This window comes from Prunus avium, chromosome 4, assembly GCF_965620075.1.
Source record: "Prunus avium chromosome 4, drPruAviu1.hap1.1, whole genome shotgun sequence".
Lineage (NCBI taxonomy): Eukaryota > Viridiplantae > Streptophyta > Magnoliopsida > Rosales > Rosaceae > Prunus > Prunus avium.
This window is the reverse complement of record NC_142287.1, coordinates 30,998,179-31,021,904: the sequence shown is the minus strand read 5'-3', so window position 1 is coordinate 31,021,904 and position 23,726 is coordinate 30,998,179. Positions and strand designations below refer to the sequence as shown.

The 23,726-nt window shown below is 36.7% G+C and overlaps 4 protein-coding genes across 4 annotated transcripts; 2 read left to right on the top strand and 2 right to left on the bottom strand.

The window, feature by feature from the left end:
- Nucleotides 1–215: 215 nt before the first annotated feature.
- Nucleotides 216–5,485, bottom strand: LOC110761481 (putative disease resistance protein At1g15890). Its single transcript, XM_021963961.2, has 4 exons — nucleotides 5,476–5,485; nucleotides 916–3,829; nucleotides 732–784; nucleotides 216–636 (listed from the first exon to the last, which is right to left on the bottom strand). Exons 1-4 carry the CDS (start codon nucleotides 5,483–5,485, stop codon nucleotides 512–514), a joined length of 3,102 nt encoding a protein of 1,033 aa, XP_021819653.2. The 3' UTR covers nucleotides 216–511.
- Nucleotides 5,486–9,093: 3,608 nt separating this feature from the next.
- On the top strand, nucleotides 9,094–15,791 carry LOC110761492 (uncharacterized). The gene is made up of 16 exons (XM_021963975.2): nucleotides 9,094–9,364; nucleotides 9,471–9,515; nucleotides 9,603–9,643; nucleotides 9,744–9,825; nucleotides 10,266–10,310; nucleotides 11,116–11,172; nucleotides 11,870–11,929; nucleotides 12,017–12,144; nucleotides 12,499–12,763; nucleotides 12,855–12,921; nucleotides 13,212–13,282; nucleotides 13,354–13,443; nucleotides 13,886–13,994; nucleotides 14,145–14,236; nucleotides 14,595–14,700; nucleotides 15,473–15,791. Exons 1-16 carry the CDS (start codon nucleotides 9,221–9,223, stop codon nucleotides 15,595–15,597), a joined length of 1,527 nt encoding a protein of 508 aa, XP_021819667.2. The 5' UTR covers nucleotides 9,094–9,220; the 3' UTR covers nucleotides 15,598–15,791.
- Nucleotides 15,792–16,188: 397 nt separating this feature from the next.
- Nucleotides 16,189–19,412, bottom strand: LOC110761455 (multiple C2 domain and transmembrane region protein 5-like). Its single transcript, XM_088251472.1, has one exon. The coding sequence runs from the start codon at nucleotides 19,357–19,359 to the stop codon at nucleotides 16,321–16,323; it is 3,039 nt and encodes a 1,012-aa protein (XP_088107598.1). The 5' UTR covers nucleotides 19,360–19,412; the 3' UTR covers nucleotides 16,189–16,320.
- Nucleotides 19,413–20,511: 1,099 nt separating this feature from the next.
- LOC110761456 (uncharacterized) lies at nucleotides 20,512–23,376 on the top strand. Its single transcript, XM_021963928.2, has 2 exons — nucleotides 20,512–20,965; nucleotides 21,133–23,376. The coding sequence occupies exons 1-2, from the start codon at nucleotides 20,953–20,955 to the stop codon at nucleotides 23,229–23,231; spliced, it is 2,112 nt and encodes a 703-aa protein (XP_021819620.2). The 5' UTR covers nucleotides 20,512–20,952; the 3' UTR covers nucleotides 23,232–23,376.
- The last annotated feature ends 350 nt before the right edge of the window (nucleotides 23,377–23,726 follow it).

Sequence of the window (23,726 nt, the reverse complement as noted above, 5' to 3'; positions counted from 1 at the left end):
CAAAATTTAATATGAGAGATTCGAACTTGAGTACAACGAGGTGGACTAACTGTCGTGGTCAGCTAGTTTAATCCACTAATGTGTTACAACTTAAAATTCAAAGAAAAAAAAATTCAAAGCAGGAGTATGGTTTTTGAAACAATCCAAGGAAATAATTGAAAATTTCGGGGCACATGATTGCAAAAGAATCCATCATGTAGGACTAAACAAGTACATATTATTCATACAACAAACATATCATATATGTCTTTCTTCTGAGAGTTTCACGTTATTCTCATTCATGTCACAGAGGAATTAATGAAACAATTGTACATTACAACATAAGGATCAATTGGTCTAGCAAGGAAGGTTTCTCTGTCTGTGCATCAACCAGATCTTATTAACCTGAGTCGGGTTGCGTCCCGAATTATTACCACAACAATTGAAAAAGGGTAGATAAAATGTACTTTGTTATGGAACTCAAAAGAAGGTACGTAGGAGAGATGATGGACATGATGGATGCAGCAACTTTCTACAGCACTGCAGCCCTAATGTCCTTATCTAGCTTAGACTGCGGGGAACTCATAGCTGGCTGCAGATTGCTAATGCGATGAGGAGTAAGCTGAGTAGTTGAGTGCAGCAAAACCCCCTTATGATCTGAATTAATAAAAAAAAATTGAAAGGAAAGATGAATTACCAAATCGACAGTTATCTTATGAAACATAAATTTGTTTGTGGGACAAAGGACATACCGAAGCTGCTATTCCTGCTCATCATCCGTTTGGAGACAGAGGACGTACTGAAGCTGATATTTTCATGAAAAAATAAGTAGGAAACCAGAGTGAGTTAGTAGTTTTCAGTCAATGTAAAGGGGAATTGTGAAAGCAACAAGTTGTCTAACGAACTTAAACTTTGATGTGCAAACAAAAGACTAACCTTGGATTGGGTTGGTGAGAAGTTATGATCTCCATCTTCAGTTCATGAAAGCAAATGGTTTGCTCCTGGTCAGGATTATTGCCCTTTATTTCTCCCTTATATCCGTTGTTGTTCAGTTCAAGTGGATCAACCAAAACCAACTCTTTGGGCTCTTTTGCCTCATTGTATTTGTCCATTTGACGTCGCCTGATGGAAATTTTTTTGAGTTTTGACAAGGATTGCAACATCTCAATCCTGAATAAGTAGACCAAGTTTTCACAGTCCGAGATATGGATGACTTCTAGGTGATCCAGATGAGGTTGAAGCTGAAATGGAAGTACTTCGCCGCTGTCTCCTTTGGACTCTATTAGCGCCTTCATCTTCGGACATTTTTCAACTGAGATTGTTTCGATGTTTGGAAGGTTGTACAACGTGTCCCTCTTGAATAAATAGACCAAACTCTCACAGCCAGAGATATTGATGACCTTCAAACTATCTAGACTATAACTTGGCAACCAATGTAGATCCAAATTTCTCATTACATGCAGCTCATATGTCTCTCCTGGGAGTGTGATTGGTTGTCCTTTCACATGGAAGTCGCTTTGGATGAAAAGTACGCTGTTTTTGCGAAACTTTGTTTCATGAGTACAAGAAACATCACCCACGCAGACTTTCAATTTGTATAGATGATGAGTCTTGGAAACAGCATATCTGTTAAAGTCTTCTGCATCTGGGAACTTGGCCTGAAGAATAGCTAAGCGGCTAAGGATTCCAGGCTTCTCAATACTACTTGCTCCGTTCAACAAAGAACCTGTGGCAGAGTCATCATTAGTTATCATCAACACTTCTTCTAGACTGACTAATGCATGCACAACTTCCGCTGGAAATTCTCCCACACATGTACGAGACAGGTTTAGGCGAATGAGCTTAGTTAGTTTCTTCATTCCATCGGGCAATTTTGTTATGGGAGTATCAGAAAGGTCAAGAAGAAGAAGTTCCTCAGAGTTTTCCAAAGAAGGCAGGGCTTTCAAGTAGGGACAATTGCGCAGAAGGAGTGCCGTTAGATTTTTCAAGCACGAGGCTGACTGTGGAAGGGTAGAGATGTTGGTCTGAGAAAGGTCAAGAACTTTGAGGTTAGGCATATTACAAAAGAAATTGTCGTGTAAATGAATGATGGGGTTGTTCTGCAGAAGTAATGTGGACAGCTTGGAAAACTTGGGCTGTTCCATAATTGCTAGAATCTTATTTGTCATCAATGAGGCTCTCTCTAATCCAAACAAGTACTTTCCCGGTTGCAAGGGCAAGTGCGCGTGGGGAAGCTTCTCGCCAGCTTTGATGAGAAACTGACCAGGGCTGGTAAGATGGACTGCCATTTTCCTAGCTAAGTTGCGCATCTTGATCATGTCGTGTTTGCCTTCCACAGCAGGAAGGCCTTGTTGATCTTGAGGACTGTCTACTTTTTCCACAAGGTGTGCTCTTAAGAGCTCATGGAGTATCTTTTTTGCTTGTCCCATATCTTCTATGTGTCCGCTTCTATCATTGCGGTTGATCAAACCCTCCCAATACCAATACTCGACTAATTCCTTTGTCTCAATCAGATGACCACTTGGGTATAATGCACAGTAGAGAAAACAATTCTGAGTTTCTTTGTTCAACGCATCGTAGTTGTCTTTTAGACGATTAAATGCTTTTTCATTCATGCCATCCAAGATATCAGGAGACTCTTTTAACATGTCAAATGTTGCATTCCATGCAACAACATCGTTGACATGAGAACCGTCATTGTTCTTCAATTCTTTCAAGGTTTGTGCCAGCCAGATGATGGTAAAGGGCAAACATTCCCATTCATCTATCATTTTCTTTGCATTAGCTTGAATATCTTCCCTTAATTTTGACAATTCAATGCCAGCTTCGATCTCAAACAACGTTCGCGCCTCTCCACTCGGTAGAGGCTGGATCTTAACATATTTACCAATTCTGATGTCGGGACACACGGGAAGTGATCTCGACACGATTATGATCTTGCAGCCATTTTCCAGGGTTGGCACTGGAATCCCGATTGACTTGAGAGGGAAATCATTCCGCATATCATCTAAAATGATCAGAAACGTTAACTCCTTCAGCTCATTTGCCAGTGTGTCTGCCCTACTCCCGCCAGCAGTTTTCAAGTCGATTTTTAGTTGCTCTGCAATTTTGTTTTGCAAGTTATCAATGGGTGATTCAGTTCCTTTGTGCTCCACAGTTACCCAAATGACTTTATCAAAGTGATCCTTCGTGCTGTTACCGGTAATTGGTAACGTGGACGGTGGTGATGAGGCCATACTGTAGTCATTCAGTATGCTGTCGTTGACTGCAGATACAATTTCAGTCTTCCCCGAACCAGGCATTCCATGAACACGTATCGTCTGAAAATCCTTCCCTGTTACATACCCCTTAATCTCTTTGATCTTATTTTCTGCCTCTCCCAAAAGCTTTGTTCTGCTGCCTCTCAGCCGTCCCACCACAACCGATTCGTCCACGAGGAGGAAATCTTTGCCCTCCTCATGCACTGCATCCAACCGTCCAATGAAATCTTCAATTTCTTTCCCAGCATTGTACTGTGAAAAACAATTTAGTGGTTCATAGAAAGGATTAATGTCACTTATTTGCTCTCGAAAACGCAACGGATTAGCATCTTTCATCAGATTCTTTGCCGTTTTCAGCCACTCGGAGTTTTTGAATGACTTGAGCACCACCTTGCCCCTGGACTGTCGTTTTACTTCATACAATTGTCGTCCCAGATCATTCCGTTTACTCTCTAAAATCTCTAGTCTTTCTCTGCGTTTCTTGAAAAAATGGTAGCGCTTCGTCACAGTTTCACGGATACATGGTGAAGATATCAGATTTACAACTACGGTTACACAGCCACATACGCTGGCAACAATTGCAATGGTTCCTGCAATTCAAGGAAGAGCCAAGATTACATAATTAAGTTGCAACAACTATAGGACAAATACAAGCCTAATAGAATACTTATAGGGCTCGTTTGGTACACGAGACTGTCTTGGCATGGACTATGCTTAGGGACTGTCTTGGCTTGGCTTGGCTTGGTCTAAGTTGGATAACACTTATCCTGCGTTTGGTGTACGCTTGGACTAGGACTAGATTTTTTATTTTTTATTTCAAAACTATCTACGTATATGTATATATGTATAAATACATATATTATGTATGTGTACATATGTACTTTATAATATATGTGACATGTATCTGTATATACATGTATATATGTATATTATAAATAATATAAACATATGTATGTATATATATATATATGTACACATACATGTATATACATGTATATATATATATATATTATAAAATACATATATATATATATATGTATATATATATATATATATATATATATATATATATATTATATTATAAAATACATATATATATGTATGTATTATACCCATGTATATATGTATATTTTATATATATATATATATATACATACATTATACATATATAATATATGTGTATATAGGTGTATATATGTATATTATAATATATACATGGGTATAATACATATATATATGTATTTTACAATATATTATATATATTGTAATATACATATATACATGTATATACATGTATATATATATATGTATATGTATATGTATATACTAGTATATATATAATATACATACATGGGTATATATACATGTATATGTATATAATATATATAATATACATATATATATATATATGTATGTATATTATATATATATACACGTATGCTATATTATATATATAATATATGTATAATATATGTATATTATATTATAATATATATTACATATATACACGTATGCTATTATTATAGTATTAATATGTATATGTGTATATGGGTATATTATAATAATAATATACATGTATATATGTATATGTATATTATATATATATTATATATGTATATATGTGTATGTATATATATATACATATATACATATATGATATATTTATGTGTATATACATGTATATATGTACATTATAGTATATGTGTAAGTAAGTTTAATAATAATAATATATGTTATTAATTTTACAATATAATATATGCATTTTATACATTGGTCATCATTAGGACTAGCTAATCCTCCATTTCCACATGGGATTAGTAGTCCCCTCCTAAGGAGGTGTTTTTGGTGGGCCCGGTATTAGCAATCTCATCTAAGACTAGGATTAGATAAAACAAACATGGTACTAAATTTAGTCCAAGCCAATCCTGTGTACCAAACGAGCCCATACATTACAATATAAACAGTAACCAGATTTATCTAGCACATCTACGATGGAAAGTATATCTTAAAATAAAAAGGTTGAACTTTTTCATGCAGATGCAAGCCATGACTGCGCCATGAAATGTAGTGCTGATAAAGATAGTGATAATACGTACTGTTCTGTCATGCTTCAGTGTAAATGTAACACTCATTATATAGTGAAAACCGAAAACACATGTTCCAAATTTAGGCATCAACAATAATATAATCACACGATAAAAAAAAACTAATAAATAATTTGCTAAGAGTAGCGTACCAACTGTCATTATAGCCCGTTTTAGTCACTCTTTCGTGTCGAATCACAAATTTATGGTTTAGTATCTCTCGTATATTAGAGGACAATGCGAACCCTACAAAGAAAAACAAAGAAAAATAATTTAAAAAAATAAAACTAAAACAAATAATACACTTCACTTCATTGATGAAGCCCCTCGCCTCCCAACCAACATCTAAAAATATGAGGTCTTTACTAGGGGTGCAAGTTGGATTGGAAATTATGATTTCAACCAGAAAATTTTCGATTTTGGCGAGTCCAAATTAATTCCAACCAGAAAATTGGATTGGAACTAGAAATTTATTTATTCAACCAGAAAATTGGATTGGAACTAGAGTATTTCAAGATTCAGAAAATTCCGAATTCCGAAATATAATGAGGGTTCAAGTTTAGACTATACATAATGACTAGTTTCATGATGAATTTGATATGAATTAATGACCAAATAGACATAGATATCTATTTCATAAGGGATAATAACATATAATAGTGTTTTGAGCTTTTCCATATGATTTTTAAATTTTGAGCCAATTTTAACCTTTCAAATTGTTAGACATGTTTAAATTTTCAATCATTTTCAGAAATTTCCAAAAAAAATCCGAAAATTACGAGTTTTCCAAATTGGAATGGATGTTGAAATTCTAAATTTTTTTGGAATAGAATTGGAAAAGAATTTTCATTCAGAAATTTTTTTTGGAATGGAATTGGAATCCCTTGATTCCGATTTGAGTTAACTAATTAATAAGTTAATATCATATGATCTAGCTATTCATTTTTAGGTCCTAAGACCATCTCCAACCCATGAGGGGCTAAACTCAAATTTTCCCCCTTCAAAAATTGACTATTTGGGTTTTGCCCGGACTCAAATCGTTTTTTCTCCCAACCCTCCGGACTCAAATTTTAGGTCCGCAATTTTATTAAATTGTTTGAGAATGGTTTAAGTCTAATTTTTTTTTAATGGATAACTTTTCTTCATTCAATCTTTTTAAATAACTTCATAATTAAAATTTTTGAACAATTTGACCTAAAAAAATTAAAATTCCATAAATATAGTTTTATTCCAAAAGAAAACACACAACATAAAGTTTGGAGTGAGTTTTGGGGTTGGATCTGATCTAGATTAATTTAAAATATTACTTTGACTGTTGGATTTTTTTTTTTTACTGTTAAAATAACTTAGATTTAATCCCCATCGTTAATTTAAGCTATATGTACATACACAAAAAAACAAAAAAAAAAGCAAACAGCAACTTAATTCAAAGGTTGCCGTTGGATTCCAACAGTAACTCCATAGGGCAGCGACAAGTGGCGCAAAGAGAAGACAAAAGGCAGCTGCAAATTTGGAGGTGGGGCCCGAATCTTTGCACATGGGGGTGGGTTTGAGATGCAGGTGGGCTTCACAAAGGATTTGGGTCCAGACAATAAGTGGACTAGTATTTGGGTCCAAATTTGGGTTTTCCCAAATTTTGGATCCTTCATTTTATTGGGTTGGGAGAGATTTTGGGGAATATTTTAGGTTTAGGTCGTTGGATTGGAGATGGCCTAAGGGACCATGATGACCCAAATTCATTAAATCACAAAATCATTGGTCATCTAGTTATGATTGAATAAATAAATAACCACGATAATACAAATGATATTGAGAAAGGGGAATCGAGATATCCTTAAATGAGAACCTAATAAATAAACAGGGTCATGGTATTTCAACTTGAAGTCAAATTCAATATAAAAATAAGTTTGGTAAGGTAGGTTAGGGGGGAGAAAGATTAACCTTGTGTTTCAAAGAACCGGTAAGGGACGCTTTTTATGGCATTTCAGCAACCAAGTCATCTGCAACAAAAGTGAAAACGAGCTTCTCTTTTTCTTAGATCACTAGTGAACAAACGAAAAAGAGAAGCAAGCAAAATAATATTCCAAATATTTTAGTCCAATATTCTTATAAATAGTAAAAGCTAATGACATAAACAGAAGTTGTGCATGAGACGACTAAACCAACCTGTTGTGTATATGAGAGCTTTTCTTTGTTCTGGAGCAGAAGAGAGTGATATTTAAGAGAGTTTTCTGATATTTCATGGCTTTATAACCACTGGAAGTGACAGAATGCTTGTGACTTCCTGAGTCTTTAAATAAGACTAATTAATTTTCGGGTCATTTTTAACAATAATAATAATACTTTTTTAATTCTTACTTGTTATGTTCACCAAATAAATATTGTAATCAAAAGCGACCTCCAGGGTCTCTCCTCTTGAACATCTTCACAGTTGTGAGTTGTCTGCTCAACGATTGTATACAACTTGGAATAGAAATTAAAAAAGAAAAAAATAAAGGTCGTATAGGCTTTTTCTAAGGGAAACTTCATCATGCAACCAACGTTATAATTATTATTATGGTATTCTGATATTGAACATGTTCAATTAAGTTATGTCAACTTGTTATTATTAATTAATGTTACTCATTATCATGGGACGAACAAAATTTAAATGATATCTAAGACTCACAGCTAGATATATTAGCATTTCAAAATTGTCGAATAGTCTATTGAAGATGCTCTTAATGTTAGCATTCTGCTTCGTTAATGTTAACAAAATTAAGTGTATTGTCCATTCTTTTTCTCAATTTATGTTAGCAAATATTATTTTATTTGAATTTTTTTTATATAGCAATGCTCCATGAACTTATGGACTTTCAATTTGGCTACGACATCAACGCTACTACATGCTTTTACCCATATGATTGACAAAACAAATATATGAGCAATATAATTGATGAAAAATATTTGAAAGTGAGTCATATCTCCCCAAAGTTGAATTTTTAGTCATTCCCAACCACAAATCTGACAATTTAAAGAAAGAATTGTCGTGTCTCACCATTTTATCTGTTTTTAATATTCTTTTTGTCAATTAAACACCAAGATATATAATATATAAAAAACACTTCATACCACCACAAAAGATGATGCCAAATGCCAACGGCCAATGAAAAAGGGGCTTAGCTTGCAAACCAAAGATCTCATGTTCGAATTCCCTCAACATCATAATTGTGTATGTATGTGAGAAATCCCCATATCCTATAGTTTAATTAGACTATCGCTTATACTATAAAAAATAATAGTATATTATTTGCGAATGAAGGAGTTTAATCATGTTTTGCATATTGCACAAAGATAACATGTTTAATAATGTTTTGCGAATGAATACTGATCCCTAATGAAGGAGTTCTCATATCAACCCTTTGTGAGACTTGACCTGAACACTTCATTTTTCATACGTATTGAGCATTTCATGACGTGTTTTGATTTTTTTATTATCGAAAAGAAGTAAATTTTATTAATCGGAAGCATTGGTTACAATAAGATCATTAGCCACACATGGCCTTCTTCTGTGTGTTGGATGACGATTTTCATAAATTATGTTATATTGGATATACTCATTTTTTTGTTTGGTTGACAAATAAATTGAAACGAAAATAAGTAAAAATAGAAAAACTAGGTGGCGGTTCAAGCCGGCTTTGGTCCACTAGGGCGGTCCATGTAAACCCTGTTTTAGAATGCTTGTGAAACTTCTGGTACTTTCTCAACGGTTGTATTGTAATTTGTATGCAACGCGTAGGTCAGACTTCAAATAATAGAGTTCAGAGTTAGTTCTTCTTTCTTCCCCTCTGCTTCTGCCGCCAACAAAATCACAAACTCGCATACAAATCACAGATAAAGAAAGCAACTGAAGATAAAATGGAAGGAGGTATTGGTGGTAGCCAAAGCAAAGACCAAAATCAAATTGTGGATGTGAGGTCGGTGGTCGAATCCGTCTCCGCCGAAGACTCCGACGCCCCTCTCTACCAAGTCGAAAGCCTCTGCATGCGTTGCGGCGAAAACGTACTCTCATTCTCTCTCTGTCTCTATGCATCTTCATTTCTGCTTAGGTCTTCTCTATTTGGATTTGTATTGTGATTAAATTTGTTAATTTTATTGTTATTTTCAGGGCACTACCAGTTTTCTGCTGACTCTAATTCCTCACTTCAGAAAGGTAAGCCTCTAATTTGTTTATAATTGATTGTCAACTTCTTCTTCTTCTTGTTGTTGATGTATACATGAAAGTGTTGTTGGTATGTAGATTTTGTTGTCTGCGTTTGAGTGTCCGCATTGCAATGAGAGGTAAAGCTCTGTGATGATAATTTGTTCAATTTTTCATTGGTTTACTGAAGTTTTGTTTTTATGCTTAAAAAAAAAAAACAATTCTGTTGTGCTGCCGCAGGAATAACGAGGTTCAGTTTGCTGGTGAGCTCCAACCCAAGGGTTGTTGCTACCAGTTGAAAGTGCCGTCCGGGGACCCCAAGGTTAGAGTAATCAAAATTTTATAACTTGACATTATATGGGTCATTTATCTCTCATGTATGTCCAAAATTTGTGGTCTTTAACTAAAATTGATCATGTTGAAGACACTAATAAGTAATAATCACAAAGCACTTACCTATATGTTTTCTTTTTCTTCATTATTTCAAATTTCTTTTCTTTTTTCTTTGTTTTGGGTTTGAGTTTGATAATAGTTGTTGTTGGAACCGATTCTTAGAGATTTGAAAAGAAGAAGCGCTGTGATAATCTCAAGTCTCAACTAATAATTTCTATTCCAAAAGGCTTGTTTGATTGAAGTTAGTGATCCGTAAGGGAATGCAGACTGAATTTCTATGACACAACACAATGCACTATATTTTTCTAAAGTGTATTGAACAGTCCCCTCCTTCAGGATTGCAGAATTGATGACCTCTTTTATATGCAGATGCTTAATCGACAAGTGGTGAAATCTGAGTTTGCTACTATTAAGGTACCTGAAATAGATTCTGATTGCAATGCTCAATGCAGATTTTTTTTTTCCATCTTGCATTTCATTAACTTACAGGTTTTTTTAAACCTTTTCAATTAGGCTGATTGTAAGTTTTTATTTATTTAAATCTTCATGTTATCTGAGTGTGGCTGGAGAGCTTATTAGATTTGGTAGTTCAGAGTACCATAATTAATTTTTATTATTTTTTCAAAATTCTGAATCTTTAATTGGATGAATGCTGAGATACAGTTGTAGTTTAAACTTTTATCTTATGCTGGCACATCCATACATAAAGGGTCTGGTTGTAGTTTAGTTAGTTACTTTGGTTGTAAGGGTTCCACATTATGGCTGTGGAGACCTAGTGGCCCATCAACTTTTTTCTTTGTGTAGATAAAGGAAGCCCGTTGAGTTGAGTTTATCCTGTACACAAGTACTTCCAGATCTTAGGTAATTAGGTTATCAAGTGATGAAAAATATTAATATGGTAGGCTTTGTTTGCGGTTTGTAAAAGGAGCTACAGATGAAAAAAAAAAAAAAAACTGAGCATTGATCTAGAGTTTTTTAATTGATACTCATAAAAAAGATTCTGTTTTCTTGTATATGTTATAATGCCCCTTGCAAGATGATCAAGAATAGCAATAAAAAATTGCTAATCATAATACTAACAACTATAATCCAAAATGCTAGATTTAGTCACGTTAAAATAGATTTTTTTGGTATTATTCCTTCTGGGTTTGTCTATTTCAACAAGGTAATGAAAAGGTATTGAGTTTTGCATTCTCTTTCATCTTTCTTGCTTATGCAGATTCCTGAATTAGATTTTGAGATCCCTCCAGAGTCTCAGCGTGGATCTCTGTCAACGGTAATTTTTTACTTCCCCCTCTTTTCTAGTAGAGTTGTAATAACTTGCTGCTCAGTGGATAAACTCCATTCACCTGGATTCATTTTTATTTTCTGTTAATTTTTGTGGTCGGTAATGATATCTTATTTTTGAAATTTTATAATCCCTGTGTGGCGATATCAGTGCAGATTTTATTTTTTAGTGTTTTGAGAGTAACAGATTTAATTAACTTTTGTGTTTCCCTTCCAGTCAAGTTAATCCTTTTCTTTTATCCCTTTTGGAGCAGGTACATTGTTTCCGTAATAGGTGAAAAGATAAAGGCTTGGTTTAAATCTGTTTATATGTAAAGGGTGCTGACTGGAAGTAAAACTATTTTTACATGTCATTGGCTCTAGTTTTAGTATGTACTTTAGGCATAGGCACGAGGGTGCTATCTAGGCAAACTTTATTTTTATTTTTTTATTATCTTTGGGGATGGGTAGGCTTGGGTGGTTGATTCTCGGAGAGGATGGATAGGCATGTATTATGAATGCACCTTCATTTTGGACCCTGCATCACCTTTTTGAATATGTAGCTTGTTCTTTGGTGTATAATATCTCATATCTTTTGTGTCTTAATTTTTTTTTTTATTCCCTTATATATCTTCCAGAATTACCTACCTACCTTCCACCTCCATCCCCTCTCTTTTCAAATATCTTATGTTTGTCTGATAATTTAGGTGGAAGGTATATTGTTACGAGCAGTGGATGAATTGCAGGCGCTCCAAGAAGAACGCAAGGTTTATGCACAAGTCTTTCATTCGTTGTTTTCTAATATAACATAGTTTTTCTTTTAATATTTACGTGCTATCTTCTGGGCTTTTCAGAAAGTGGACCCTCAGACGGCTGAAGCAATAGACCAGTTTTTGTTGAAGCTGAGAGCCTGTGCTACAGCAGATTCATCCTTCACCTTCATCCTTGATGATCCAGCTGGAAACAGCTTTGTTGAGAACCTGTAAGAGATTTTTAATTTGAACAGAACACCTTTTTGTTATTTTTTTTTGGTCCTTGGGGGAGTTTTCATTCTGTCAGTATATGGTTTATGTTGGATTTTTATTATAAAAGGAATGCAGTTAATGTCATATAAAGGACTTTTACCTCCATAAGCCAACTTTCCGTTCCCTTTCTCTCTTACATTTTTCAAAGTAATAGAAAAGAAATTTAACCATTCCTATAATTCCTCTTGGAGGTAATATGTCAATTGCTTTGTATTTGGGGTGGACTTGGGATTGTTAATATATTTTGAAACTTCTGTTGCTTTTCGTTTGGACCTCTCGCTGACTGAAGATATGAAATATCATGTGTCCAGGTTTGCTCCATCCCCTGATCCATCTTTGAGTATCAAGTTTTATGAGCGAACGTCAGAGCAACAATCAACATTAGGGTATGTTGTGGAATCATCACAAACGGGAAGTGTTCGTGATGCAGCATCAACAGAAGCAGTTGGTACTTCTGACCAAGTACAAAGAGCCCCACATGGATCAATTGGAGCAGCAGCAGGTCATCGGGCCATTGCTCAGAGTAATAGTGCAGAAATTGCTGAATCTTTGTTTCGATACACGGCTCCGGAGGAGGTACACAACTATTAACCATTCTATGCATTAGAATTCTGCATTATCAGCATTTGTAGATTTTGAAATATTTGGTGTAATGTTTGTTTGACAGGTGATGACTTTCCCATCAACATGTGGAGTTTGTACTGCAAGGTGTGAGACTCGAATGTTTGTCACCAGTATCCTTGGTGTCTTTTTACCACCCTTGAGTTGAGATATATGAATCAATAAGTTGGTTCTCTTATATAGTGGTTTTGATGTAATTGTTGTTACTTTTGTGAAAACTGATTTTCTGATTTAAATGTAATCCAATGGCCTACAACTAGACAAGAACACATCCAAAGCAAAGATAAAAATGATTTAGTTCATTGTTACTGTAACTTAAATACATTCCTTTTTTTTTCTTTCAAGAATGTAAATATCTCTAGGACTTTTTTTCTTTGCAAGATTTTTTCTTAACAATTTACAGACATTCCATACTTCCAAGAAGTAATTGTCATGGCATCCACTTGTGACGCTTGCGGTTATCGCAATTCTGAGGTTTGTACTGATCTGCTTATTTTCTTTTTCTCTCTTCCGTGCTTTGGTGGTAATTGTGCTCTCTTGTGCAGTTGAAGCCTGGTGGACGAGTTCCTGAGAAAGGGAAGAAAATTATTCTCCGTGTGAAGAATGTTAAGGATCTTAGTCGTGATGTAATAAAGGTCTTTCACCTTGTTCTTATTGTATCTCGTCATCATCTTATGATCTGTTCATTTTACTTATATATGCCACTATACCAGTAAGCTGTGCTTGACATTGCTTTTTTTTTTTTTTTTTTTTAAGTTGACTTGTTCTAATGGCTACCATTTATATTTTTTACTGCAATTTCTGCACAAGAGTACAGAACTTTAGATTTCCAGTAGACAGAAATGTGTGAAAAAGATGGAGAGTATCAATGGTGTAAAATAAAGGTTTCGTTTCACAATTGCTGGTAGTACTAAGTGATCTACTGATAAATACTATAAGAATGTGACTAAAAGTGTTTTTCCACTTAGACATGGGATAGATTGGGTTGATTACCTTCCACTTAGAGATGTTTAATATCTTTGTTTTTGGTATAAAGTTGCAAAGCATTGTCTGACAAACTATATCATGTTGGCTCAGTCAGATACTGCAAGCGTGACAATTCCAGAAATTGAGTTGGAGCTGACTAGTGGCACCCTGGGAGGGGTGGTTACAACTGTTGAAGGCTTGATCATGAAAATCAGTGAAAGTAAGTATTGATTTCTGTCTCTGGGCTGCGATTTCTTTTATATGATTCTTTTAATTCCCCCTTGAGTATCTTAGAAAGTGGAATTTGACATTGACTTGTATTTTGTGGTACCTATGTACCTGATTAGTGCCTTTATGATTTGTCCTGCAGGCCTTGAAAGGGTACACGGATTTAGTTTTGGCGATAGTCTTGATGAGCATAAGAGAAGCAAGTGGCTCAACTTTCAAGCAAGCCTAAAGAAGGTACTAGATGTCCTGTCAGCAGAACACATATAGAAAAGGAATATGTAGGCTGAGCTTTTAATTTCTGTAATAATCTTTTCATGAACCAATGGAACATTGGTGGACCAGAACTCCTGTGCAAGAAAATTATTTCAAAAAATAATTAAATTAAAAAAAAAAAAAAAAGGATGGACAGAAATTCCTATATAAGCATGTCAACCCCAAGTATATTGTAATTCTGGTGTTTGTTACTCCTTGGGATTTAAAAGGTTCTTGTGACATTCTTTGTCACAAACAATGATAATGCGTAGAAAGATATTGTTTGTTATTTTTTTGGTCGCTACTAGTTTGTTCCTTGACCTCTCTCCCTTTGGTGCAGCTTTTGTGTTTAGAAGAGCCTTGGACTTTAATTCTTGATGATGCATTGGCTAATTCTTTTGTTGCACCGGCAACTGACGATATCAAAGATGACCATCAGTTGATGTGTAAGCCTCCTTCTTTCCATCTTGACAGTTTACTTTCAAAATAGAATTCATTTTTTCCTCCATTTTGTGCTCTCAGAGAAAATGTATCTCACGGTTAAAATTAGTAGATTTTGACCATTACGTGAGATGGAAATGAGGCTATTACCATTAGATCTTTTCTTTTTTCCCGTCTTTGTCTGGATTTTGGTTGTTCATCTAGATTCTGCAACATCAAACTGCTTTTTTTTTTTGTAATTGAGTTGTTTTTCAACATTGTCTACATATCCTGCAAAGGGAATACTTTTGTATAACTGTATCACTCCTGTGTTGCCATATGCATCTCAGGTTGTGAGGTGCCTCAGAAACACAACCAAATATGCATTCAAGCAGTTTTAGCTCCCTTGGCCCCCAATTAAATCGATTATCTTTTTCAAGCAGTAATAATAAAATTGGATGGATCAGAAATTTAAAGGGCTGCTTAATGGGAGAAAAAAAAAAATATTGGACTTTACAGAGGTTTATTGTTCTATATTTTAATTTAAAATATAAAAGTAGCGGAAGAACCTGTTGGAAGAACATTGAAATAATGACTGACTTTTCAAGTCATATATCTCGGTCTAGTACTTGTGTGACGTTGAGAATTGGTTTGTTCAAACCCCTTTATTTGAGGGAGCATAAATAGGAGGATGAAGGTTTTAGAATCTAGGAGCTTGGTTTAGTTTAGTACATATGTTACTATTTCTTTTGTTTGTTTAAATTTTGCTAACAAGTTTCTTGCGCTGGCTGCCTCCAGTTGAGGAATATGAGAGGTCATGGGAGCAAAATGAGGAATTGGGTCTGAATGACATCGATACCTCTTCCGCTGATGCTGCTTATGACTCTAAGGATGTGACAACAGAAGAGAAGTCAGAGGTGTAAATTTATTACTTTTTCACTTTTCCCATTTTCTCTTAAGGGAAAGGAATGCCATGTACTAATTTGAGCTTGTGTAAAACGTTAAATTGTTAGAGCAGTTTAATTACCATTTTAGCTCATGCTGCTTGGTGGATAATGTGTTAACACTTGCACCATTTGACTATATTTTTTATTTATGGTATGCCTCTTTCTAAGAACCGAGGGTGTCTTCACGACCTTACTTATGGTATGCTCATCCAAATAGAAGCTTGAAGCACTTGCTATTTTAGGTAGTGCTTGCTAGAAACACGTCCAAATAGATTTTAGGTGGATTTCTTGTTTAGATTAATTGGAGATGATCAACAGGTTCATACTGGGATAAGATAGCTTATAGAAACTTAATACTAGTATAGTTGAGACGAAACTATTTTGTGGATTTATGATATACTTATTCATTTGAAATGAGAGAAGTCATGAACAGGAGAGTGACGAAACAAGAATTAGATAGATTATCGTCCTCCAATCTGTCCAAGGTTTCATATTTAGGGTATAGAGTGGTATGAAGATAGCTCAAAACTCTGAAAGTAAAACCTGAAATCTAACCAATTAACGAGTACGAAACAGATAAAAAAAAGGGTTTTGATTCATGACCTTCCAAATATAGCTTCATCAACCAAAAGCAGACATACGAAAAGCTCAACTAAATTCATGGTTCAGCACTTAGAGCTACAAACATTAGTAATCTAATTATAAAAGACTATCAGCCTTAGCAGGCAGCCTGCGGAAGAAGTTGATTGGTCCTGAAGGCCAGCTGCGGCGAAACCTTGGAGGCGTCATTATAAGCAACCATGCCAATGCTGCTACCACGTGGATTGGCGTGAAATAGAAAACTAAGGCAGCTACAAAGCAGAATGTTACAAACAGGCCCGTAGCTAGAGAATCTCGCCAGCTTAGTAGTGCCTGAATTCGCTCCCCATAGACAGCAACATCACCAACTACAGTCTGAATTCTACCAGCAATACTCCTCAAGCGATCATATCTCCTTCTCACAATGTCCGAAGGCCGACTGGTCGGAAACGTGTCAAATTCCTCATCTAGCTCGTCGGGGTGCACTAACTCAGCGTATGACAAGCCTGTGCTTATGTGGGGAGGATAAAGAGGCCGGAAGCGGAAGTTCCATAACCCAATCAGAAACAGGTAAATAAAAATTGTGGGGAAAATTAGTTGCCGGAACCGAATAAGCATAAAGAAGAGAACATGGACAAGCACTGTCGTTATAGGATTCTTCCACATGCAAATTTCACTAAACCATTTGAATAGAGCAACCAATCCTGATAAAGTCGACATAACCCTGAAGAAATTTGCTTTGCTCCGTCGCATGCTAAAAAGATGTGAATCGACATCACACATGTATTCCACCACTTCCTTCCTGAGCGGGAGCTCATCTCGAGCTAGCCATAAAGCAACTAGGTTGACAGCTTGGAAACGTAAGTTGTCAAGCTCCGCAACACTGATAGGGCTTACATAGTGCATCTTTGGCTGAAGCGGTTGTGAGTATATGTAAAGCCTGTTTAGAAGAGAGGGACACAAAAACCGAATTGCCAAATGCAACTCCCCTTTCTTCTTAACACCTGATGGGTGCAGAGCCACCAGTGGATATGAGTGTGTGTATATCCGGCCTACTTCTAGTGTCGAGATGCGAATTCGAACCCTCCCAATCCTCTGGTGTCTGTAGTAATTACCACTAGTATTAGTAGTAGAACCACCATGAACCTTACTGAACAACACGCTATTGTCAAATACCCCTACGGTGAGGACTGTAGCAGGATCAAAAACCTCCCAGTTGTACTGTTCATTGTATTTTGGAGACAAGTTGTCAACAATGGTTCTTGTACGAACCCATTTATCACCGTACTTTGCTACACAGTAGGTATCTGCTGTGCCCCTGTCATCACGTGCTTTAATCGGCTGAATCCCTACAGCACCCAGAATTCCGAGCTCTAAAACCCCAATGGACGGCCTCCTGAGCTGCTCTGCTGTGGGGCGGAAATCACTACTGTAATAAGTTGACTCATCCAATACATGGTATCCTCCTTCTATACAAATCCGGAGATGGATGCGGCTTGAGAATCTGTCATCTGCGGAGTTGGACTCTTGAAGGAGAACCTCATTGGTTGCATCATCAGGATGATTAGTTACCGACGAATTTTCCAGATTATACCACCGGCTAGGAATGCTGCGGTCATCGACACGCATTTGTACATCATGCAGCTTTATCAAGGCGCTCCCAATAAGGGTGTCATTAAAACCCACACGATCCCTAACTGAGAGGACCAAATCTGGAAAGGGGTCATCAGTAGTGACAAATAAAAATTCTTCATTCCAAATGGGGTTTAGGTTCTGATCCTGAACTGGTTTTGTTCTTAAAACCTGGTTTCCCATCTCTAACTTGACAAATGCATTTGGCAAATTGTCATCCTCCCTTACAAACAGGTCTTGTGCTTCGATTATATTAACTCGCACGTACCACAACCTTGGTGCATGATAGATCTTTGATCGTATTACTGTGGAGTCAATCTGTGAGCTATTCAAGGGAACTGCATCAGAATGCCATGCCTCGGAAAAAGCAGTGTCTGCTTGGGTACCATACCAGACTGCGAGCATAACCTCACCTTTGATCCTTCTTACTCTCTGCCCCTCAAGCGGGTACCATTTTGGCTCCAAAGGACTTTCAGGTGGGACTATTGTTGGAACCACATGGAGGGGAAAAGTTACATACCCCACAATGTCATCGGCTTGGCTCGGATCCTTGTGCTTTATCAAAACTTCCAATTCACGCATTTGCATCCTCTCCTTTGAAAAGGCAAAAACCTGGTTCCATACTGGATTTTTCTGCTTCTCAAAGTGCTTTGTAGTCCCTTTATAGTTTCCGGCTTTTACCTCAACGAATGGATTAAGACTGCCTGTTACACCCCTTGAAGGAAGATCACGAGCATTAACGACCTTTACATAAAGAATATCCATCCGTTCAACTAGATCATAGGCGCTTGCAGTCTTGGGTCCGTTAATAAAACGGCCAGCGACAACCTGTCCGCCTCCAAGGTTGGGGCTTGTCTCCTTAAGTGCAAAGCCATAAGTATCATCCTTGGTTGAAAATGGCGGGGCAGCTGGACGCTGTCGTGGTTGGTCCTCATGATGACTTGGATTAGGAAGACGATGAGAGGTGTGCCTTGTCTCAGCTTCCTCCGCATTTTGTGTAGCAGGATTTGAAATTCCCTGAGTCATCAACTGTTCTTGAGCTAGGCCTGGATCCCTACTTGGGAGGGGTGCAACAACAGCAGCAATTGGGGTGGATGAGGACATGTTTGATGGTTCAGGACCACCAGTAACATAAACCTTGAGGGTGAGCTCTCCTCTCACATGTGAGAAGATGCCACGCTTTTCCAGAAGGAAGTCTGTGGCAACATCATCAGAATAGGTGGAAAGTGAATCCACAGGGATTCTAATCTTCCCAAGAAACGACTTGGTCTTGAAGTAGGTAGGCTTCACACTGTGGTAGACATAGGCATCCAGTCGAAGTTTGTCGAGATGGGACGATTCAGAAATGTTGAAGTAGAAGGTTTCATTCCAAACTGGATTTAGGTCCTTTTCTTTAACAGTGGTGCGTAGCCTCAGACCATCAAAGCTAAGCTCCACAAAGGCACTGCATGAACCTTCATCATCTTCAGGATAAAGATTGTGGGCACCAACCACAACTACCCCTAGTTTATTGGGGTTGCTCATCATCACAGTAACATATGTGTCTGCGCACTGAAGAAGTGGAAAATAACTACAACCACCTTACCTGCAAAAAAGAGAATTATTATATTAACTGAGATACATGTGTGCAATTGCTTGAACTGACGTGAAACCGAGGATGCTGATGAATTAATTAGGCGAAAATTTGTAGAATCAAGGCAGAACATTAAAATGTTCAAAAAATCAAACAAACTAAGAAGTTACTCTTTAATTGGAAAAAAAGAAAAGAAACTTAACATAAAATGAATTCATAAGTCATTGCCATAATATGAATGCACCAGATAGAATTGTTTACCTGATGACAAAAAAAACTGCAACAAGGGAAACGAAGGCAACAATGACCACAAAAGGGTGAAGTACTTAAAATGGTTGAAACAAAAAAATAGTGCAAATCAGTCACTATATATAAGGGGGCATATGCAGGATTTTGGATATATATACATATATATCCGGATAAACCGATACATAGATTTCAATTGGTTTTCTTTGTTTTTTGTTTTGGAAAATAAGATTTCAATTGCTTAGTAATGATCAAGCGTGAGTCAATAAAAGAAAAACTCTTCTTAAAAAATTAAAGAACGTCCATAAAAATCAAGCTTCTGTTTACTTCTACAAACATACCTCTTCAGGCTGGGCATGCAGCAGCATCACCTTGCCTGGTCCTCTACAAATATAAATTGCCATTGCAGGGCCATTACTTCCACAGATTACATACATCTTCAGTCAAAGGACATGAGTAGAGTTTATAAAATGTTGACGAAGCAAATTCAAAATAAACAGGCAGATGAGAGAGGAGCAAAAGATAGAATATCACACAAATTGCCATTGAAAATGCTTAATCAGAGAGACATGAATTTTTAATTAGAAACTTGGTTGCTGCAACTGGTGAACATTAAAATATTATTAAAATTAAGGTTTGATCTAGTCTTACATGCGTGAACTCTGACATTTTATTGAATTTGGAGTCGTTTCCTTGATAAATTTTCATGCCAAGTCCATATTTTAGTATTGAATAGTTTGTTTATGTTATTTGTCCAAGATTCCTAAGTTCCCAACTGTAAGTCAAGTCATATGGAGTAAAAGTAATTGGGCTTGATTTCAATAAGTGCAATCAAACTACAAGTGGGTTTTTGTCTTTAACACGACACTGCCCAATTTTATTTCTGTCTTGGATGTGTAAACTGTAATTGTAGGGAAAAAAGAGGAACTCTCTAACCTAGGACATTGTCGTATGGTGATTTTCTTTTTTTGGCGTTTTCTTGGTCAATGAGATGTGATTTTGAATTGTATGTTTATTGTATAAACTTGAAATATTTTCTTGATTGACAGAAGAGAATCCCAAGAAGAGATTGATTCTTGTTGATGCAAAGTCATTGCTTAGTATTGGATGGTTCACTTAAAAAAGTGCGAGATAGAAAATTTGCCAGTCTTAACTTCAAGTGTAAGATGTTAGAGACCTTCCTCTGTGAGAGACCATCCTCTCTCTGGAACCACCATATACGGCCTGAAAACTAAACAAGCAGAAACCGCAAGTCTTGCTGCTTTTCTGCTGCGTTTCAATTCCTTAAAAAGAGAGGAATCATGTTAATCACAGGTAACAGTACTAATTCATTTGCTCCTCCTTTTTGTTAATCACTTCTTTTTTACGCTTGAAGAAGAGTTAACTGTCCTACAATAAGTATACAAACTTAAAATTAATGCTTTGTTTGATACGTTCTGATGTTTTGAAAAGAAAAGAAAAATAAAAGCTTGCTTTTCCAGTTGTTAGCAGTTTGATCTTCACAAACCAGCGGAAGACAATGCAACTTATCCCTGAAAGTTTGAGAAAACTCTGGAACGAGTGGGAGCTTCGGGGCATGGTTCTAGCCAGCCTTGCCTTGCAAATTATCCTTATCCTGATTGGCAACTGGAGAAAACATTCAACCAGTAACAAACTCAGAATTCTTCTGTGGCTCTCTTACCTGTCAGCTGACTCAGTTGCAACAGTTGCACTTGGCATACTCTCCAGCAACCAAGAAGAATCTCAAGGTGATTCCGTAAACCCGAAAGTTATAATAACCGCATTTTGGGCACCCTTTCTTCTCTTACATCTTGGTGGCCCAGATACTATCACTGCTTACTCTTTAGAAGACAATGAGTTGTGGCTTAGGCACTTGCTTGGGCTATTTCTCCAGGTGGTTGTAGCTTTATATGTCTCTTTCAGAGCATGGTCCAGTAAAGAGTTAAATTTTTTGGCAATACCAATGTTCATAGTTGGGATGATCAAGTTTGGGGAGAGGACTTGGGTTCTAAGATCGGCAAGCAGTGAGCATTTTAGAGATTCTATGCTTCATGAACCTGACCCAGGTCCCAATTATGCTAGATACATGGAAGAATATTGTTCAAAGAGAGCCCAGGGCTTCAGGGTTAACTCAGTTGAACTAGGAGGGGATAACTCACTAGTTGATGCAGTTGATGACGGTACCCAAAATGTGGCAATTTTAGACAAGGCCTACGACTTCTTTGAAACATTCAAACTGCTTTGTGCTGATCTCATCCTCAGCTTCCATGATATAGTACACAGCCACTCCTTCTTAGAAGATACAAACTCCGATCAAGCTTTCGAAGTTATTGAGTTTGAGCTAGGATTCATGTATGATGCATTTTATACTAAGTCAGTTCTGGTTTCTTCTGGTCTGGGTTGCATTCTCCGCTGTATTACTGTTTCTATAACACTTTCTGTATTCATAGCCTTCCTGTTCTCAAAAAAGCAAACAAATAGTGGAGTAGATGTAATTATCACATATATATTGTTGATAGGAGCAATCGTCCTAGAATCTTATGCTGTAGCATTGCTGCTTTCCTCAGACAGGACAAGGCTATGGCTGAATAAGCACAAAAATATGGTGGCGCGTCTCTTGGTTCTCTTGCGCAGTGCCGTTTCGTCAGTCCCTTTGGGTTATAACAAGAGGTGGTCTAATACCTTGGCACAATACAACCTCATCACATTTTGTCTTAAGGCTAAGCCAACGAAATGCATTTCTGTCCAGAAGTTCTTATTCATTTATCGGTTGTTAGAGAAGTATCGATACAAAGAGTTGGCGGATATCCCCACTGAGTTGAAGGAGTTGATATTTGAGCAGCTCCAAGAGAAATCAAGGATTGGTTCCAATGTTGAGGCTAGCAAACGAAAACAAGTATGTGCTCGAAGGGGTGACCAGGTGCTTCAAAAAGCACATTGTCTAAAGGAACTTGGCTGGACCATCAATGAGGTTGAGTTTGATCAAAGCATCCTTCTCTGGCATATTGCAACAGATCTATGTTATTATTCCGATGTGAATCGAAACTCGAACTCGGTTCCTAGTGAAAATTGTGAAGACAGTAAGCTGTTATCGAACTACATGATGTATCTTTTAGTCATGTGCCCCTTCATGCTACCAAATGGGATTGGACAGATAAGGTTTAGAGACACATGTGCTGAGGCTGAAGAATTTTTCAAGGAAAAGAAAATAATGAAATCAGGAGAAAGGAAAGCATGCACAAAGCTACTGGATGTGTGCACAGACATCCTTCCATCTAAAGTGAAAGGAGATAGAAGCAAGTCAGTTCTATTTGATGCATGCAGGCTTGCTAAAGCTTTGCAGTCCCTGGAATCAGATAGAGGATGGAGTAATGAGAGAAAGTGGGAGTTTGTAAGTCATGTGTGGGTGGAAATGCTCTCTTACGCTGCCAATCAGTGTCGATGGAGTGGTCATGCCCAGCAGCTCAGGCGAGGAGGAGAGCTGCTCACCCATGTCTGGCTTCTTATGGCACATCTGGGTTTAACTGAACAGTTCCAAATTTCAGAGGGCCATGCAAGGGCAAAACTGATTGTGGAGTGAAAAAAAAATGCGGATAGGACACAATTCACTCTGAACATTTGAAATTATGTGTTTAATTCCTTTAGTTTCTTTTCTTGTTTTGAGAAGAACAATTAATAACTTAGTGTGGCTCCTCTGGTGTTTGCCTCAACTCATTGTTAGATGCATTTCCCATGTAGTAAGTTCATTTGGTTACTAACTTTAATTTGACTCACTTTGGTCTGATTTGGCATCGGAGACACTGAAATTTTTGGCGATATAAAAATACGTGTTTATAGGTAATTCGTGAAATTTTTGGTATTCTTGTATTGTTCGTCACAGAAAATTCGTGTTTACAGGTACATTTGAACTTTAGCCTTGTAATCTCAATCATATCATGGATGTACTAACTATATATAAATAAAAAACCATCTATGCTCATGTGAATTTAGATTGACACAAACATATGACATGAGACCTTGTTCATTCTTTTTCTTTTCTTTTTGATAAGCATACAAAGACTGGTAAAGTGTAGTT

Bases quoted from the DNA above. Each gene is read 5' to 3' on its own strand.
- LOC110761492 (XM_021963975.2), top strand. From the start codon at position 9,221: ATGGAAGGAGGTATTGGTGGTAGCCAAAGCAAAGACCAAAATCAAATT. The intron at 9,365-9,470 runs GTACTCTCATTC...TGTTATTTTCAG, and splicing joins GCATGCGTTGCGGCGAAAAC to GGCACTACCAGTTTTCTGCT. The intron at 9,644-9,743 runs GTAAAGCTCTGT...GTGCTGCCGCAG, and splicing joins TGTCCGCATTGCAATGAGAG to GAATAACGAGGTTCAGTTTG.
- LOC110761455 (XM_088251472.1), bottom strand. From the start codon at position 19,359: ATGATGAGCAACCCCAATAAACTAGGGGTAGTTGTGGTTGGTGCCCAC.
- LOC110761481 (XM_021963961.2), bottom strand. The intron at 785-915 runs GTTAGTCTTTTG...TGAAAATATCAG, and splicing joins TCTCACCAACCCAATCCAAG to CTTCAGTACGTCCTCTGTCT. The intron at 637-731 runs GTATGTCCTTTG...TTATTAATTCAG, and splicing joins GAGCAGGAATAGCAGCTTCG to ATCATAAGGGGGTTTTGCTG.